Genomic DNA, 17,695 nt, shown 5'->3' with positions numbered 1-17,695 from the left:
GCAAAATCTCATTTCACCGGCTTTAGTTAGGTCTACTACAAATGCTGTAGAGTTTCTCATCTCCCCATTATAGCCTATCCATTGTTGCTTCAAGTGCCCCTCAAAGGCCCCAGTCCAAATGGATCAAATAAAAAATTCTATTGCAAGGAATGTACCCAAACTGTTTATGAGGCTACTATTGAAAACAACTGTAGGATCTAAACGCCACAGCTCGGCAACTAGAGCATGAAGACGGTCTATCTGGAACTGGCACGATGCTTTCTACCTACATGATTTATGCTACAAAGTCATAATAAGGCAGCTTATTAAGGCAGCAACAATATATATATATATATATATATATATATATATATATATATATATATATATATAAAGAATTAACTTCAAAGCTTCCAATACAATTTTATAGTAGGCTTTTGAAACTGTAAATTGTTTTAAGTGTGCTTACTGTTCCCTGGATTAACAACATGTGTCTGCTCTGATGGTTTTTCTCTCATGGCTTTGGTAATATCCCTTTTATGACGTCCATGTACATCTTGTTGTTTTTATTTGGTCCCGACAGCACGTGAGGCAAGGAATCACGTGACTTCGCCACAGTGGTTGTCATGGCGACGCGTTGCCCTCAAATCACACAGTTTGAGTGGCAGGCGGACGTTTACCAGGACAATGAGTGCAGAGGTGTGTTTCAACAACCAACTCTTCAAGAGGACTTTAAACCTCCTGAGCGTCACACACGAAATATCTGAGCCAACAGCAGCCAAGGTGAGCAAACAAGAAACAAGAAACTACATTCATGTGTTGTTTAAACACATATAGTTGTCAGAGAAACTGTAGGCTTCCCTTCCTTCTTCCAAGAATTACATTTCCAGAATGAGCTCACTGACGAAAACACACCAGGCAGAACTAACAAGGTGAAATGTAAAAACTGCTTTGAGCTCACTATGAAACTGAATTTCTCATTTTTTCACCTCTGAGTCTTCGATCAATTTACTTTTGATATGGAAATTAATAGACACATTCATGCAATGTAAGGTTAATATATCATAGTAGGCCAATGTGTACAATTGAGGAGTACCTGTAGTGTTATTTTGTAAATGTAAATCCCTTAATCCATGGAGAAAATATTTTAAATCCACTACTGCATTATATTCCATTAATGTCATAATTTATTACACCTGTGGAGGGTAAACCCATTCTGAGAATCCATCAACATATCATGCATTTCCACCTCAATTTATTCCACACGCAAATTTCAACCAATCCCAACATTAATAACTCCTCAAACTGATCATTGTTGTCACATATCTCAAATGAATGTGTAAATAAACAGGGCAAAGGTTCATTATAATCTACTTGTGTATGTAGTTAATTGATTTAAAATGAATGTGTTTAAGGTAAGCTTGCGTTTGGTAGGACACATATGAACTCTGAGAATTGTGAATAACTGTCTCCTAATTAGCTCAATTAGCTCTTAGGGACAGACTAGGTATGAAATGTTAGCCAGCATCCATTCTGTTGTCCTTTTCATTTACCCTTCTCTTGCAGGCCAGCATGTCAGGGACAGGCCTTTGTAAGTCACAGGCAGACTGTGACGATGGAGAAGTTACAGATAAAAGACAGGAAGATGTCCCTGTCCTTGAAACTGATGTGTTGACTATGGAGCATGGTTTGGAAAATAGGTCAGGTTCTACTGAAGATGTCCCAGAACACACAGATGACAGCTCTTATCACGTCACATGGACAGTTTACATTGCTCTAGCTGTCCCAAGAGGTATGTTTATCATTCAGAACTTATGAACGATTGACATTACTCAAACTGAGAGTCAGAAGGATGAAGTAGTGTGGAAACTACTGAAATGTACAACAAAGCACTACTACAAACTAAGAAACATGGTACAGATTTATTTGATCCTTGATCTCATTCATTAACATCTGTCCCTTTTTAGGAGAAGAAGCTGATGTCCCGGAAGCTCCTGAAAAGGCTAGGAAAACAAATAAAGATTCATCTGTGTTGGTGAAATCCCATAAGGCTCAGAGCTGCTATCATATTGAATACAAGTTGTTGCCAGGTGATACAGAGACAGTCAAAGTGGACCTAGTAATGTTTGGACCAGTAGCAAAAATGTACAAAGAAGATGAGTTCAAGGTGACCTGGCGCACGTGTGTGTGTGTGTGTGTCCTTAATGAACAATTCATGAACGTCCTGAATGAGCAACACTAAAGCAGCTATACTGTTACAGTAAATGATCCATCAGTGCACAGGGGCTGTTATCAGAAGGATGATGATTTCTGATAAACACTTCAAAAGATCCTGCAGTTTAATAAAATATATAGTATTAAGTGCTTCTAATGCAAAAATAAATCTGTGAATTGTGTAACAGATTCTAAGAATATGGCACGAAGTGGATCAGACATGGGTCGGCTGGTCCCAGAATTTCAACGTCAGAGTCAGCAGGGACATGTTGATCAGTCTACTTTCTCATAAGATCAAGCTCCTGATTTGGAACACTAAGGACAAATTGTGCAGCCAGGCTCGCTATGAAAGACTGAAAGTCTTCAGACTGCCACAGGATCAGCCTGAAGATGCATCAGACATGTGTGGTGAGCATCACCTTCATCGTGGCTCAAAATGACACAAACGTTATACATATTGTCTGTACTGATGAACATGAAATCTTTGCTTTAAGGTGATATCAAGACTATGGTAAATCAACTGAGAACCTTATTTGAGAGGAAGTCAAACATATCTAAAAAGCACAAAAGTAATATACTGTTTCAGTCTGATTCAGAGGCCTGCTCCGAAACAGGTAAATCTACAATTTAATGATGATGATGATGCTAAATAATGACACTACACTGGTTTATGTATGCACACTGTTGTCTTGCATCTTTGCCAAACTTCCTGCTTTTTAAACTCTGTATAAGCTATGAGATGATAGATATATTTCTCATAATTTCATAGACCGATATAACTTGTTTTCTCTCACCAAAACAGGATTTCAAAAACCCACAACTGTCGCTTGCAACCGTGAGGATATCAAAAAGAATGGCAATGCCTCAGCTGAGATCAGTCCCATCACTATGTTGGCAGGTGAGTGAACCTTTTATTCACACTAGCCTGTTCCCCAAACTTTAAAACAAACCAACCCTCATCAGATGATTAGATCTCCTGGTATCAGCAGTTTACTTTTGTCTTCATAATATTTTTAGAGGCCTGAAGCAAAATTGCAACTGCTCGGATTTATATAGATCTATGCAATATTAGTTGAGATATTCTAGTGTGGATAAAAGCTATGCCCCATACTGCCACCCTTCGAGCCCCACAACTACCAAGGCTGAAAAGATTTTGCGATTTAAAATTTCAGTCACAATGTTAACCGTAAAGGGAATACTTTGTGACTGCCAGGTGAGACCTCATTGACGGAACGCTTCCAAGTCTGTTCAGCTGGTGTATTTGAGGTCATGTGCAACATCTCTCTGAACAGACCATTAATATCCGACCAACTGAAGGCTGATCTCAATCCACTGGTCATCACAATTCTGTCAGCCATCTCAATGCCTTCGTCCACTGTCCCTTTCCACGTCCTAGAGGTGGGACTTACATCTCATTTAATGTCTATTAACAATGTCACAATTAATATATGGCTTGTGCTGTACATGTGTGTTGAATATATTCTCTCATTCACTGTTTTAATGCTTTGATGAGTTGTTAAAATTGAGTCAGCTTTGACGTGACATGGGTTAAACTTCCGTTTTCCCAGGAAAAATGTGTGCCTGTATATTGCCAGTACAAGTTCCATAACTTGAGCACGCACAGAACAAACTATCACAAGCACGGCACCAACATCTACATCAGAGATGTGAATGTGATCCTGACTGGCTTGATGAATCCTGAAGAGCTCAAAGAGTTCCTCTCCGGTCCACCTATGGAGATAGAGGTCCATGATCGGGACAGAAAGCTGGAGGAAACACCAAAAACTCCAGCAGTGTTTGGCACGCGGTCAGAAGACATCCTGTGTGGTGCGTCGCTATTAAAACAGAAGGCAAGAGTCGTGAACTCGCATGGTATTGCAAGACTGAACCTCTCAGAGCTGCTACTTGGGAGGAAAAGCCTACAGATGCACTTACCAATCAAATGCTGCCCTCTACCTCTGCTGCTGGACACAGAGCAAAGTGCATGGAACAGGAAGACGACCGACACAGCAGCTAGCAGACAGCCCATGCCACAAGGCCGTTATTTTGATGCCAATTCTCAACTCAAAGTCAAGGTTGAGATAGCCTTTCCGCTCAACGTTAAAAAAGACGGCTGTGAATTGGAGACCTCTGATCCGTTTGGGCGCATCATCTACCTCTTTGATTACAACAACATCTCTGTGATGACCGAGCTGAGGTCAGAGATCCTCAGAATCAATGCATCAGCTTTTCATATTTGCTCTCACTCACTGGAAAATCTAGAGAAAGCCCTGTCAAACTACAGACTGAATTTCAAGAACAATGAGAGCAAGGATCTGGATTTTGTTACAGGATTCCACATAGTAGACAAGAGGACACACATCTTTGTTCTTGAAGGGCTGAAACAAAAAGCGGTGAAGAGAATTTGGGAGGCTGTTCCTATGAAGTAAGCCTATGAACACTCTCTTAGCTAACAGTTTTCAGCTGCCCTGTCTATTTGGGTCAAGTGTTTAAATTCCAATGATAATCCTGCAGTTTGTGTGATGTTTTGCAGGCTAAGTGGGAATGAGGAGGAGCAGGTGATAGTCCTCTACAATTCAAACCTGGGTTTCTACAAGCGCATCTATGACTCATTAGATGTAGGCCTGAGTCCTATCCATTTATATGAGTCACTAGAGACCATCATCAGACAGCCTCTGGTCTACATTAGAGGCACGATCCCTCAACCCTGCTTCCAAGCTTTGTCAAGGTACCAATAATGTGAGATTACAGTGGCCTTAAAGGACCATTTCTGCGATTTGCATGTTTTACTCCATTTACTACAAATGATGAATATTGTACAAAACATCACAGTAAACCATGCTGTTATGTTTGAAGCAGCATTAATAGATTGTTTTTGTTCACTTGTGTATTCCTGGTGAATACAGTGTTACATGATGAATGCAAGTCCAATATTCACTCTCATCTTAGTTTTATTTTGATCTCCAACTCCTGCTGGAAATATCTGAGTCTTTAGCTGCTAAATAGTCCAGTGTCCATGTTTATCAAAGCTTCTTCACTGAAAACAGCTGCTGACTGGAAACAAGGCTGATGAGAGAAATGAACCCAAAACATGGAGCTGACAGACGGCCACAAAGTACATCTACAGTCGTGTGTCTGGATTCCTCACTATGAGTGACCCCTTTCACAGGACACTGTTATTTGATACATTGTTAGGAACATATCAATTAGCGCAGCCTTAAGATTTTTTTCCTACTTTTTCCAGGTAATGTTTTAGCTTTATTTTCACATAGTACAAAAGTTATTATCCAGTGGTTCTCAAACCTTTTCATCTCAAGGACCCCTAAACCTTTTAAACAAATTTAAATTAAATTTTGTCCCAGGGTCCCCAATCTGATAGGGATGTATTATTACAGAAAGTGTACAAGTGTACTTATGGAACAATGTACAGTCCACACGCAAGAAAATAATCCCAGATCAAACCTTTGAGTTGAGATTATTTTGTCACATACTGAATGAGTTTCCATTGCTCATGTGCAGCAGATGTTTGAAAATGGTTGGCACAAACTATGAATAATTAGTAACTTAGTATGCATGATTTCTAGTTAAGCAGCTAAAATTGTAAAAACACTGTTGATCATTTAACATGAATTAATCTATTAGAAGTTGACATGAAAGGCCATGCATATTTGTAATTTAAATAGCGCTATAGAAATTCACCATGGTAAGTATTTACTAAATTGTGAGGTCTTTTTTTGCCTAGGTTAAGCCAGCTTTGTCAAGCAAGGCAACTCAAAGATGTGGTGCAGTGCAACCTCTTCCCCTCAGCTGACATGATTCTCAGCATGAGCAAGGAATATGGCACATATGCTGAGCAGCGGCAACTGAAAGCCAGTAGAAAAACTGAGGCGGACATGCTCACTATGCCTGTCTGGGTGAAAAGACATGCAACACTCGACTCTTACAACAGAGAGTACATGAAATGGAAACGCCAGCAGATGATGCTCAAACAATCCAAGAACTTCATTCAGGTTTGTAGGCTTACATTATTAAAATCAGACTTATTAACAGAGCCACTCATGTTACATCATTTTTCAGGAGAATATTAAAAAAGTGCAAGAGCAAAGTGAGCCTATGAGGAAGCCAGAGGCTGCTGTGTTAGGGATGGAACCGTCTACAGTCAGGCCAGCACACAACAGCAGCATCCAGACCTTCAACTCAAATGAGCAAGCCAAGGAGATGATCCGCAAAGAGATGGCCCAGGTTTGATGAACACACAGGTTATGATGCACAACTCCAAATGAATGCTCATGTCGTTTTGTATCAGCTGTTGGTGTGAATAGGCAACTGCTCACTGGTAGATTAACCAGAACAAATATAAAAAAGGTGATAATATGTCAATTCTGCATTACCGCACAATGCCGGTCCGTGGCATAGGCGACATAGGGCGGTTGCCTAGGGCGCAAAATGTCAGGGGGCGCTCCGATTTTAATCATGTGCACCTCGCGCTGCGAGTCCAGACAGTAATGTAACTGGTAGAGTTTTGCAATATAAACATCTTAAAACTGAAGCACAACCTTGCTCTGTTTTGGACTGTGAGCTGAACTTTATTGGAGCTGCTGATTTTAACGTGTGGATTTATGTTGAGATTTCTGCCTGATCAGTGTTTCAGTTAGTTTTGGTTTCACATGCAGCATGCAGTCCCAAACTGAGTCGGTCAAACGGTCTAAAGGGGATAAACTATATACCAGCAGATCAATAACACAATGCACAGCCAGGCCAGGTAAAATATAAAATATTGTGAATTCTCATTAAATGATGGTGTTAGTCTCGTAATATTGCAATTTTTTTCTGGACATTTTTCTGTCCGAGAAAACAGATGTGTGTGAGAGATTCTGATTGTGCAGAAAGTTTTGAACATTTGAAAACCTGCTGAAACACAGTAGCTATTAAAGAGGTGGTATTCTGCTTTTCCCTCTCCTTTATTGAGTTCTCTCTCTTTTTTGTGCATGTAACAGGTTTGCAAAGTGAAAAAGCCCAAAGTCCAGCCCAAAGGGAGTTCCCATCTCCCACAGAAAACTCTGCTCTGAACCGCTTGAAAACAGCTGGTTGGAGTCCAGCCCTTCACTTCCTTTACTTTTACTTGTTTACTTGACGTCACAATGAAAACGGGTCATAAAGCTTGCCAAGCGGCTAGCGGGGTCAGGCACGCCCTCAAACCAAGCTAGTCTGAGCGGAGGCCCTTTGGCTCGCCTTTGTTTGGTTTTCCATTGTAGAAATGTTGCACCTGTACCTGCTTCCAGGTACTTTTTTTCATATCACCTCACCTCCATCGAGGTTCCAAGCGAGCTGAGGGAACTAAAATGTAACGTGAAAGCAGACAGACTGCTGATTGGTCAGAGAGAATATTCACTATTCACTGCATCATCATTGCTGCACCAGACAGAGGCCAGCAACAGAAAGTTTTATATTTTACAGTTTCAATATTGACAGTTTTAGAGAAGTGATGGCGGAACAAAAACGTGCTTGAATATTTTCGGAGTTGAGGAGCTCAGCAAGTGGCTGCGGGGGAAGCCTACTGTGACCCGCGGGAGGAGCGTGTGAGGCCGGCCAGCCGCCCGCTCACAGAGCCCTCTGCTCCCGCCGTCACACAGACCGCTGCAGCAACAACGGCAGAGGAAAACACAGCTGGAAGCTTTTCATACCGCTTATCTGTCTTTACATTCTGAGGAAGGTTGAAACGTTTCAACTTAAAAAAGAGAAAGCTGTGTGGATCGCTGGTGTTGTGTCGCGGCAGTTGTGTGTGGCGTCGCTATGACGACAAGCTACGTACTTCTCTGGGTACTATCTGCAATGGAAAACGGAGCAGGGCCGAGCAGAGTCGAGTCGATCGATTTGCGCTATGGTAGCATTTTTCAGCAAGGCAGCATAGATCATCAGAACACCGGCAACAGTTCAACATTTAGTCCTGATGGTCAGATGTGGAACAATGATGTTGTGGACTTGTGAGTAACTTATACCATCTGTTACGGTCGCAGTCTGAAGCGGCTTTGATTTGGATCACACTACCTTGTTTCTTACGACCCGCCCTTCTCTGCTTCTGATTGGCTAGTAGTCCTTACCTGGGAACTGTGCATGTGCAACTCCCAACAAAGATTTTGTACAAGTAAGATGCATCACTCTGTAGCTCAATAGCGGAGCGTACAACACACAGGGTGAAAGAGGAGCTGCAGCAATGTGCAGGATGAGAAACACATTGTGTTTTTTGAAAATTAAACCATTTAAACCTGTTCTGGTACAACCCCTAAATAAGATTTGGAACCTGAAAATGAGCAGAATACCACCTCTTTAAAGTCCAGGAGTTTATAACTGAATAAAGTTAATTAATTTCTCATTTAGGTGAAAAAGGTACCATGTAGGCCTATTAAAAAGAGTTATTTCCCCAAATGGAGAATCAAAAGAGAAGAGAGGGCTAAGCATGCTGACTCAGCAGGAATTTATTATAATTAGAAAAGTTGATCTAAAGGTAAAATTTTAATATTTTGATTTGTCACCTACCACTTGAATACCCTTTATATAGATGAAGATTAACCATAAGTTGGTGCAGAAATATTCACCAGAATGCAGGAAATTCTTTACGCAGGTCTTTAATGCACAAACTTTTCTGGGGGAGGACCTCCAGACCCTCCTCTTTATTTGCCCCCTCCACAGTTGAAACTAAACCGACACTGTAAAAATTATCAAGGTGGTTTAACTTATTTCAATTGCTGCCTTAAAAATGTGAGTAAACTTTTTGAAAAGCTTAATTTTAACTCATGTTACATTACACAAGTTGTTTAATTAATGGACATTTACTGTCTCAACTAGATACTGTGAGTTAAAACAACCTATATTGCATTGTTCATTCAAAGCAACTTGCTTTTTGTCAAACATACAAATCTAAGCTATTTCAACTCTGTAAGTTATAGAAGTTGTTTAATGAATGATTTATTGTTTCAACTTGATTCTGTGAATTAAAACTATCCGTATGACATTGTCTATTCAATGAAACTTACTTTTTCTTGTCAAACAAACATAAGTCTACACCCTTTCAACACACATTTTTAAGTTAACATAATTGACTATATTCATACCAATTGCCTTTTCAAGTTAGGTTAACTTAAGTAGACTTATTTTTTAATTTCCATCCCTTATCTCAACTAATAATAGCAAGTTCACCAGTTTCCTGGTGAGTACAATGAATGAACTTACAGTTCATGTATTCAAAGAGAATTGATTCTCAACTAACAGCCTTCATCTCCTCCAACAAGTGCTAAATTGAGACCATATTTATGCTAATTAAACATGTTCTAACAGTATATTGAACACAGTCACCTATGCAGAGCGAGGTCGACCCAACCAACTCTTACACCAATCAGTTAATTTAAATGAGATGATATAAACCTTGAGACTGTTTGCCTGCAACTGCATTTAACAATCAAAAACCGTAATAAAGAAAAACATCTGTCTGATGAGAACAGTTGATACCATCAACTGTAATCAGTAAAATGCTTGTGATTTCTACAACATGGTGACTAATGAGTAATAATAATGTTGAAAAGGAAATGCACAAAATTCAAATGTCCAAGTCCATTAGTCTTATTCCATTGAAAATAAAGAACTTTGAGGCTGGTTTGTGTTGTCTTAAGTGCTTCGAACAGTCGAGACTATCAGCTCTCACAATCCGTCCATTAACATAAAGTGGGGAAGATCAGTGTTTTGTCCCCCTATCATTGTGAACTGTTTTAAATTGTGAGACAGTGCTGGTTTTTCACATGCTGAAAGTGCATATAAAAAAGAACAATGAAGTAGGACTGAAACGATTCATCGATAAAATCGATTCATTAAATGCTTCGACACAAATTCTTTGCATCGATGCTTCATTTAATCCATGTAACTATACAGCACAGTGTTTACGCTGTGAATGCGGCGTGATTATGATGGAGCTGTTTGCAAAGCGGAGGAAAACAGCAGGGACAAAAAAGAAAGTGTCCAAAGTCTGGGATTATTTCAAGTTAAAGAAAACAACTCTGTAATGTTACCGTCCGTCCACCGTAAAATGAAACTTTTGTCGCCTCGGCAACAGCACGACGGCAGCTGAACAAAAAGCAAAAGTACTTCTTAAATGACGCATAAACACGTTGAAATAATCTAAAGAAGCTTCGAATACTAAAATCATCGTTAGCTGCAGCCCTATAATGAAGTCTTGACTGGAACCATGTCCACATGAGAATCTTGAGAAAATGAAGAGCAGGTGTTAGTCTGTACCTCAGGATTCTGTTTCTTAGTCCATGTACTCGGGCAGATGCTTGGTCTGGTTTTACTGTATCTTCATCATCACTCTGAAGAAACTCAAAGGAATACTTCATGGCTTCTGGGTACTCGAGATTGACACAGTAGATGACACCCATGAGCATGGCAAAGCTGCATGCCACATCTTTAATGTTATGAAGCACAACGGTCTCCTCAACCACAACAGCTATCTTGAAGGCCTCCCGTTCAGCACCTTCATAGCCTATCAGCAGGCCTAGTTGCATCCCCTTCATGGCTTCAAGGGAGCCTGAAATCGTAAGATCACACACTGATGCACTTTAGCAAATGTTAGATTTTTTGACTAAAAGTTGAGTGACAGGAACAGCCACACTTAACAAAAAAAGTGTAAATTACAAATTAAAAACCACATAAACTTCTAGTAAACTGTTTAAGTCAATATGAGAAAATGCAAAGTAAAGTTTGAATTAATTGAATGAGTTTTTATGACTTTATTAGATGGCCAACATTAAGGCTGGGTTGGGGACACCCCCACCAAAAACAGAACATTTGAGTTTTCAACAGACTGGAGAAGTATTTAAATGTCATCACTGAGACAATTTAGCAAACAGACACTTATTTTTTTGCACTTCTACTAAAACCTAATCTGAACCAATATAATCTGTCGTTTCCCATCAAGTATTTTTTTCATGAAAATCTCCGCTGGGAATAGAAAAAGTCCCACAATACAAAAATGAAAAAAAAAAATCACCCATATACACATTGACAGTTTTGCATTACAGAAATCCTAATGGTCTTACATCACACATCCTGACGGCAGTTGATGGATCTTGCCTGATATGTAGTGTGGCAGACCAAGCAAAGCAGCAGTCCTTCTCCTCTCATTTGTATCATACAAGACAAAGAAACATGCAGTAGGATGAAAATAAATGTTTTAGCAAAGATAATAAATTTTGTGATCATCTGCTCTCCACTTTCTGAAGGCAGTCCAAAATGTCTTTGAGTGATTGCTTCTTTCCAGTCTTGGTTGCTGCTTTGTACACCTACAGCAGTCTTGGGACCAGGCCATCAAGTCCGTCAAGGAAAGATTCCAGAAGGTCTTTGGTGACGATTCTCTTCACTAACTAACAGCGTTGATACTGTGTCGGCCGCCACAAATAACTTTATTGAATTTCCTACTTCACAGTGAGATAGTGAAACACAATGGCGCCAGTAAAGTTTAACATTACCTTTCTCCCGCTGTTTTTTTTTTAATTTTCAGGTTAAGCTGGAGCTGAGTACAAAGTCACTAATAACATTGCTTTAAAGAAAAAAAACTCGACACAGATCAGTTAATAATGTTAAGCGTGCCCAAATCCTCTTAATTTTGCTGAAGCAGCTCACATTAAATTAAGTAGCAACTCACCTGGTCATGGGTAATTTCTGAAATGACGAAGCCCCTCCGCCCACCTCGTTGGAACGGGCCAAGGCTAATTACTGAAACAACGTTGGTACGGGCCAAGGCTAATTACTGAAACAACGTTGGAATGGTCAAGGCTAATTACCGAAAAATCGTTGGTACGAGCCAAGGCTAATTACTGACACTAAGTTACACAAAGAAGCTGTAGTAAAGCAGCTAACTCAAAAATTCAAACAACATGGGCGCTAAAACTTTTACCAAGCGCCATAAATGTGCTTTTATGAGGGGTGAATGTCATAAAAGACTCTGCTTGTGTTTTTTGTTAATAAAAGTAAAAAGTAACATTAGGACTAACATTAATGTCAAACACTGTAAAGTTGGGTTCACTGCTCAACACTACTTGCATTAAGAAGCTGCTCTGAACTATCCCGTGTTTAGAAAGTTTCATGACAGCAATTCCTATCTTCATAACGAAGTTAATTAACTAATTGAATTGTACAATTATTATAAATGAAAGACTCAACTTGTTTCTCTTGCTCCAAAACGAAATGACCCGCTTTTTTTCCGCTGCCAAGTCTCATCCAGATCTTGTTGAAAAAAACGTATTCATCCGCTGCTTATCTGCTCACTGTTGTCAGTCGGCTTAATTTGTGTTCCTCTTCTTCTGTCAATGGGGAATTGCAATTGGGTGGAGCGCCTCATTAATGTGTTACAAAAATCCATCATAGTTATTAGTCGTATATCAGATCAGATCAAGACAAAATATTCAGGACTATTTGCACCGCACATTAATACTGTCGCCACACCGGGGTCATGGTCACTTTCTAAGAGATCCGGTTAGCTGACACTGAAATTTACATTTCACTGAACTTGAACAAACCTGAGTTGAAATAGTGATAACTCATTAAATTAAGTTGAAATTTCATAACTTATTATTTTAAGTGGAGTTAAAAAGGAGTTGAATTATAAATTATAGAAAGAAGTTACTATAACTTATTGATCCAATCCTTTTTAATGCTCTTGCATTTCAGGAAAATTACCCCATAAATTTACTACAGTGACAGAATATAGTATCTGGGTTGACACACAGTTTATAGGGGAACACATTCCTAGATCCCAGGTTAGGTTTGGTCTCCCAGTTTAGGCTATAATGTGGAGGCTGGTCACACTTCTTCACTTTGGACCATGATCATTGAGTTGGCTGTTAATGCTAAAATTTTTTAAACAATTCCTTTTTAAACAATTACAATCTCACCTAGGGCTCCAGCACTGTCAGGGCCAGCCCAATGATGAAAAAACATGTACTTTGTAAACATTGATGAGGAGTTGTTCATTGTGATAGATCACAGAGTAGATGTTTGTGTGAGGGAGAAAACAGAAGTATGAGTACATCCAGTAATCTAAACCTGTATTCAAAATGTAAAGTCTACATAGCATACATAGGTATGTAGTGAAATGATAAGGCTGCTGTTATTCTATATTTTTGGAACCTGGGGCCTTATTACAGAAATCCTATCTTATCTCAGTTTAGGATGACATTAAGGATTTTTGGTATTATACAAACATGATTCCTAACTGCATTTAGGACAAAATCCTATCTTATTATAGGATAGAGATATATCTATTACAGAAGCTTCTTAACAGACCCTGTCCTTAACAAAAAGCGAGTTTTCTCTCCTCCTGTCATGGATACAGGCAGTCTCGTGGAGGCTCTAAACACAGAAACAGGCCTGACAGGACGAGAGCCGACTGAAGAAGTTCTAGTTAGGATTTCTTAAGATAAGATTTGCTTCTGTAAGATAGGACACGCAGTTATTCTCTAATGAGGCCCCTGGGACACAGAAGGAAGTGTCTTGTGAAGACGACGGTGACGTTATCGTGCTTCTTTGGTGATAACTTCAGGTGCCAGGGCGGAGGTTTACCTACGGTCAGCGGTATCACAGTGCTACAGTGATGCCAGGAGACGTGACTTCTAAAAATGACCCCAGCTTCACGGCAGCCTCCACAGTATGGTTCACAAGTATGAGAGGTGACAAATCCAAAGTGCACCCCAGACACCCAGATGAGGCTCGCGTGGAAGAGCTGAGGAAGGTGATGTCACTCTCAGCAATGTGGGGTTTCACAGGAACAGGAATGTTTACTTTATTGTCATTCCGATCAATCCTAGCGTAGGCATACACTTTTATCAGTGTTTACTTACTGTCTTCTTTCTCTATGACGCAGCACACAATCTGACACGGCTAACAAAATCCACCTTGTTGAGGTATACAGTGACAGAGTGTGTTTACATCAGAGGGTTACGTTGATAATCCTACTGTTCACTGTGCTTTCAGCCATGGAAAGAGAACACCCTACATGCCAACGTATTGAAGCCCACACTTTCACGGGACATATGGGCCTGGAGCCAGCGCTCTGAGGACTTTCAGCTCTACAGCAAGCCTCCCCCTTTCTTCAGCCCACCTCCTGTCACCATTCACCTGCCTGGTAGGCTGTGCAGCATCAACGTACCATAAAACACTTTTAAGCACTAAAAGTACATTTTTCTTTTCCTGTGAGTAACTGGCCAAATGTTAACAACCAGATGTCTCACTGTGATATATCCATTGTAGCTAAAACATCAGCTGTGTATGTCAGCAATTGGTGTCAGAATCCAAGAGAGGGTTTCTTTACATAGTCACCGTCTTATACTGAAGTTCAGCAGGAGAAATCCATCTGCTTCAATATATCATACTGTCACACAGCCACAAGGTGTCATTTACTGCAGGACACACTTGGGTTTAACATCCTCGAGGGACGCACACACTCACACACACTTTTCAAAACCCCATTTTTTTGGGTCCCCTGCAGGATATATATGACGATAATTTGACACCAATCTAGCATCGACCAACCAGGAAACTTAGTTGAGCTCATCCAAAGGCGTGACTAAGTGAACTTCTGAGAACAGAAGGTTGACTGAGCTGAGGTAAGAAAGTTTGATAAATTAGCGAATGAATAAGACAAGAACCTGTAGTCGGACTGGCCACCAGTTCTGCCTTTAGTCAAGGTTCTGCAGCCGAAACCGTAAAACAGAAGACAATAGGGAGAAGATAAGCCCCCCCCATCCCCACCCCCACACACCATTTAAACCAATGTTGCGTCAGTGAGGCCACACAACCAAAAGTATCCTATTTACTTACTTTCTATTCATGTGACAGAAATAGACCGCAGTAAATGGAGTCAGTTAACAAAAAACACAACACAGCATTCGAAAAAGGGTTTTAAACATTCATAACAGAGCATAACATCTTTATTGTATTTTCAGTACTTGATTTTCATTTCAGACCTCATGTCATGGAACTATCTTTCTATAGTAGGAGTAGGAGAGGGCTGTGATCATTCCAGCTAACAAAATCCTAAATCATTTAATTTCTTTTAAACGTTTAAAAGTATTGATTTATATGGGATTTACCTGAATTGATGTGTTTTGCTCAGTTAAAGACTTTTTAAATTGGACTGTTTTCAGAACTGGAGTCTCATAGGTAGATGGTTTGAAGTTCACTCCCCTCTGTCCCTGCTGTACAGAGCTTGGTGTATCACTATTGGGAGTGACAAGGACATGAGGACTAGACGGCAACTCTACATATTCTGCATTCACATAATGATGCTTATCAAATTAGTTGACTGACTAATGGAAATATCAGCTACGACAACGTATTAAACAACAATCTTCTAGGCTAAGATTTACCATTTAGGCCTAACCTTAAACTTGTCATTGCCCATCTGGCATCTGGTACAACTTTGCTTTGTTTTAACGATGAAATTTTACCAAACATGGGAAGAAAGAGACTAGGCTGTAAGTAGCATCTAGCAATGCACTGAATTTCTCTCCAAGAGTGCATTTTTTCCTATAACTGTCTGGGCTGTAAGCTTTCTCGCAGTATTGAAGGCCAATATTGATATGTTTTGATTGAAGCTCCAGATGGCGGCTACTTGAGCCGGTAACCGAGTTTTTGCTACTGAGTAGAACACTCCCACACCACACTGGAGAATAGATTTGGTCAGTGGAGCCTCAGTGATATCAGCAGTTAGTTAGCATTGGTAAATATCTGTTTATGTCTGTCCAACCATCCCGTGTCTCACCTGTTTAGTTAAGCCACATGAACAGTAAAGCTTAAAGCTGTTGAGTTTAGTGGGTGTTGATCCTCAGGAGATCCTCTGCAGCAGGAGCAGCTCGAGGCTGCCAGAGCTCAGTACAGTCGCTGGCTGAAGAAGTTGCTTCCTGGCGGCAGCACCAACCCATCACGCAACGGCCTCTTCTCAGAGTTCAAGTGTCACATGGGAGGAAACTCATTGAGAATTCAGGAAATACTGAAAGATGAGCCTAAGAAATATTCCCTGAGGAAAGCAGGCATGATGTTGAAGGTAATGTATTTTCAGTTACTGAGATGACTCGGCATAATGAACTCACAAACTGTAAGTCCCAGGAATATTTAGACGGCAGCACATTTTCTGACTCTGTGCTATTATTTTGAAATGCTATTCAAAGGTCACACCACGCGATGCACTTATCTGTCACAACAAGCACAGTATCTGCTTTTGCTTTTTCATGACTTCAAGGCAAAGAAGCTTTGTTGATCCTAAGGCCACATGGAATTCTGGTTTGTCATCTGTACTCTGATAGTGTTATGGAATGCCTCACATGTGGATATGTATTTCTTGCATCTTGAGATCAATCCGTTTGCAGCGAGATTCTAAGGAGAAGACATTTTCACTAGTTTGGATGAGCACTGTGGACGATAAAATGCCTTTTAATTCTTGGTGTGAATAGGAAAAACTCCAGACCTCACTGTTATGAGTTTCTTTAAGCCTTGAAACAAGAACTCAGCCAATGCTGATCAAGTAGTTTTAGGATCAGGGAGCTGCAGCGTAAAAGGAGCTAATGAGTCCACACGAGGAAACAGAGCTGTTATCCTGCAGTGAATTTCAGATGGGTGCTCTGGCTTTTCCTCTGAAAACGTCTGCCTGATGCAGCTGAAAAAGACACCAAGAGAGCACTGAGTTAACCAAAACAGTATAAAGTTGAGTCAGACAGATAAAAAATGAGCTGAAACATTTTCTCTACGTACACTACGAGTGACTCCTTTCACAGTTTTCACATCGTCATTTGTCTTTATTGTGTTTTTCCCAACACTTGCTTCAGCTCAGTGTTTAACATGTTTCTGGTTGCAGTTGACTGTAATAATCTTCGTTTGTGAGCCAACAGCACTTTTTTTGTGCTGCAGCCTTTGCCTCAACTGTCTGTGATGAACTTGGCCAACGACAAAGCTGAGGAAATGAAAAGAGTGGCTCTGGCTCCAGGCCCCTGTGTGGACGTCAGTCTCTGCAGGAAAAACAGCACCACCGGCAGACACACCTCTCCGGATAACAAGTACCACTACATGTCAGTTTCAGTTTGACTTTTTATTCAGAAAAAGATACTCCACACTATACTAGAGAAAAGAATACAAAGTTTTTGTGTTCATGTGCTTTGTTCTGTTGCTCCTTACAGTGGATTCAATAAGCAGCACTCATTCCTGTACAAGCGGACCGCCCTGCCTCTGACAGACCAGGAGAAGAGTATCTTCACTTTTCAAACTTAAGCGCCAAACATGACACGAACATCCGATGTCCAGCCTTTCAGGAATATTGTAGAAGCCAGAACCCACAAAAACTGTACCTTGTATACCAAATAGACTCATGAGCATTAAAACTGTGTAATCATTAATTATAACACTACACTAAAAGAGCACTTTGGTTAAAACTTCATATAATGCCATCATCCAAAGAGTTCAG

General features: G+C 40.2%; 1 protein-coding gene across 1 annotated transcript; it reads left to right on the top strand.

Moving 5' to 3' along the window:
• The first annotated feature begins 568 nt into the window (after window positions 1-568).
• Window positions 569-17,689, top strand: cfap92 (cilia and flagella associated protein 92 (putative)). Its single transcript, XM_038696967.1, has 16 exons — window positions 569-762; window positions 1,546-1,771; window positions 1,947-2,146; window positions 2,382-2,601; window positions 2,688-2,807; window positions 2,996-3,091; window positions 3,407-3,591; window positions 3,762-4,618; window positions 4,727-4,921; window positions 5,936-6,203; window positions 6,271-6,435; window positions 13,784-13,972; window positions 14,215-14,365; window positions 16,071-16,285; window positions 17,146-17,303; window positions 17,412-17,689. The coding sequence occupies exons 1-16, from the start codon at window positions 667-669 to the stop codon at window positions 17,500-17,502; spliced, it is 3,432 nt and encodes a 1,143-aa protein (XP_038552895.1). The 5' UTR covers window positions 569-666; the 3' UTR covers window positions 17,503-17,689.
• Window positions 17,690-17,695: the final 6 nt, after the last annotated feature.

The sequence above is a fragment of the Micropterus salmoides genome, unplaced genomic scaffold (genome assembly GCF_014851395.1).
Source record: "Micropterus salmoides isolate LMB-PRFRI ecotype aquatic unplaced genomic scaffold, ASM1485139v1 Ms_hic_scaffold_4, whole genome shotgun sequence".
NCBI lineage: Eukaryota > Metazoa > Chordata > Actinopteri > Centrarchiformes > Centrarchidae > Micropterus > Micropterus salmoides.
This window is presented reverse-complemented; position numbering and strand designations above follow the sequence as displayed.

Coding starts and splice junctions, on each gene's coding strand:
- cfap92 (XM_038696967.1), top strand. CDS start 667: ATGAGTGCAGAGGTGTGTTTCAACAACCAACTCTTCAAGAGGACTTTA. Junction 4,619..4,726: donor TGGGAGGCTGTTCCTATGAA/GTAAGCCTATGA, acceptor GATGTTTTGCAG/GCTAAGTGGGAATGAGGAGG. Junction 17,304..17,411: donor GATAACAAGTACCACTACAT/GTCAGTTTCAGT, acceptor TGCTCCTTACAG/TGGATTCAATAAGCAGCACT.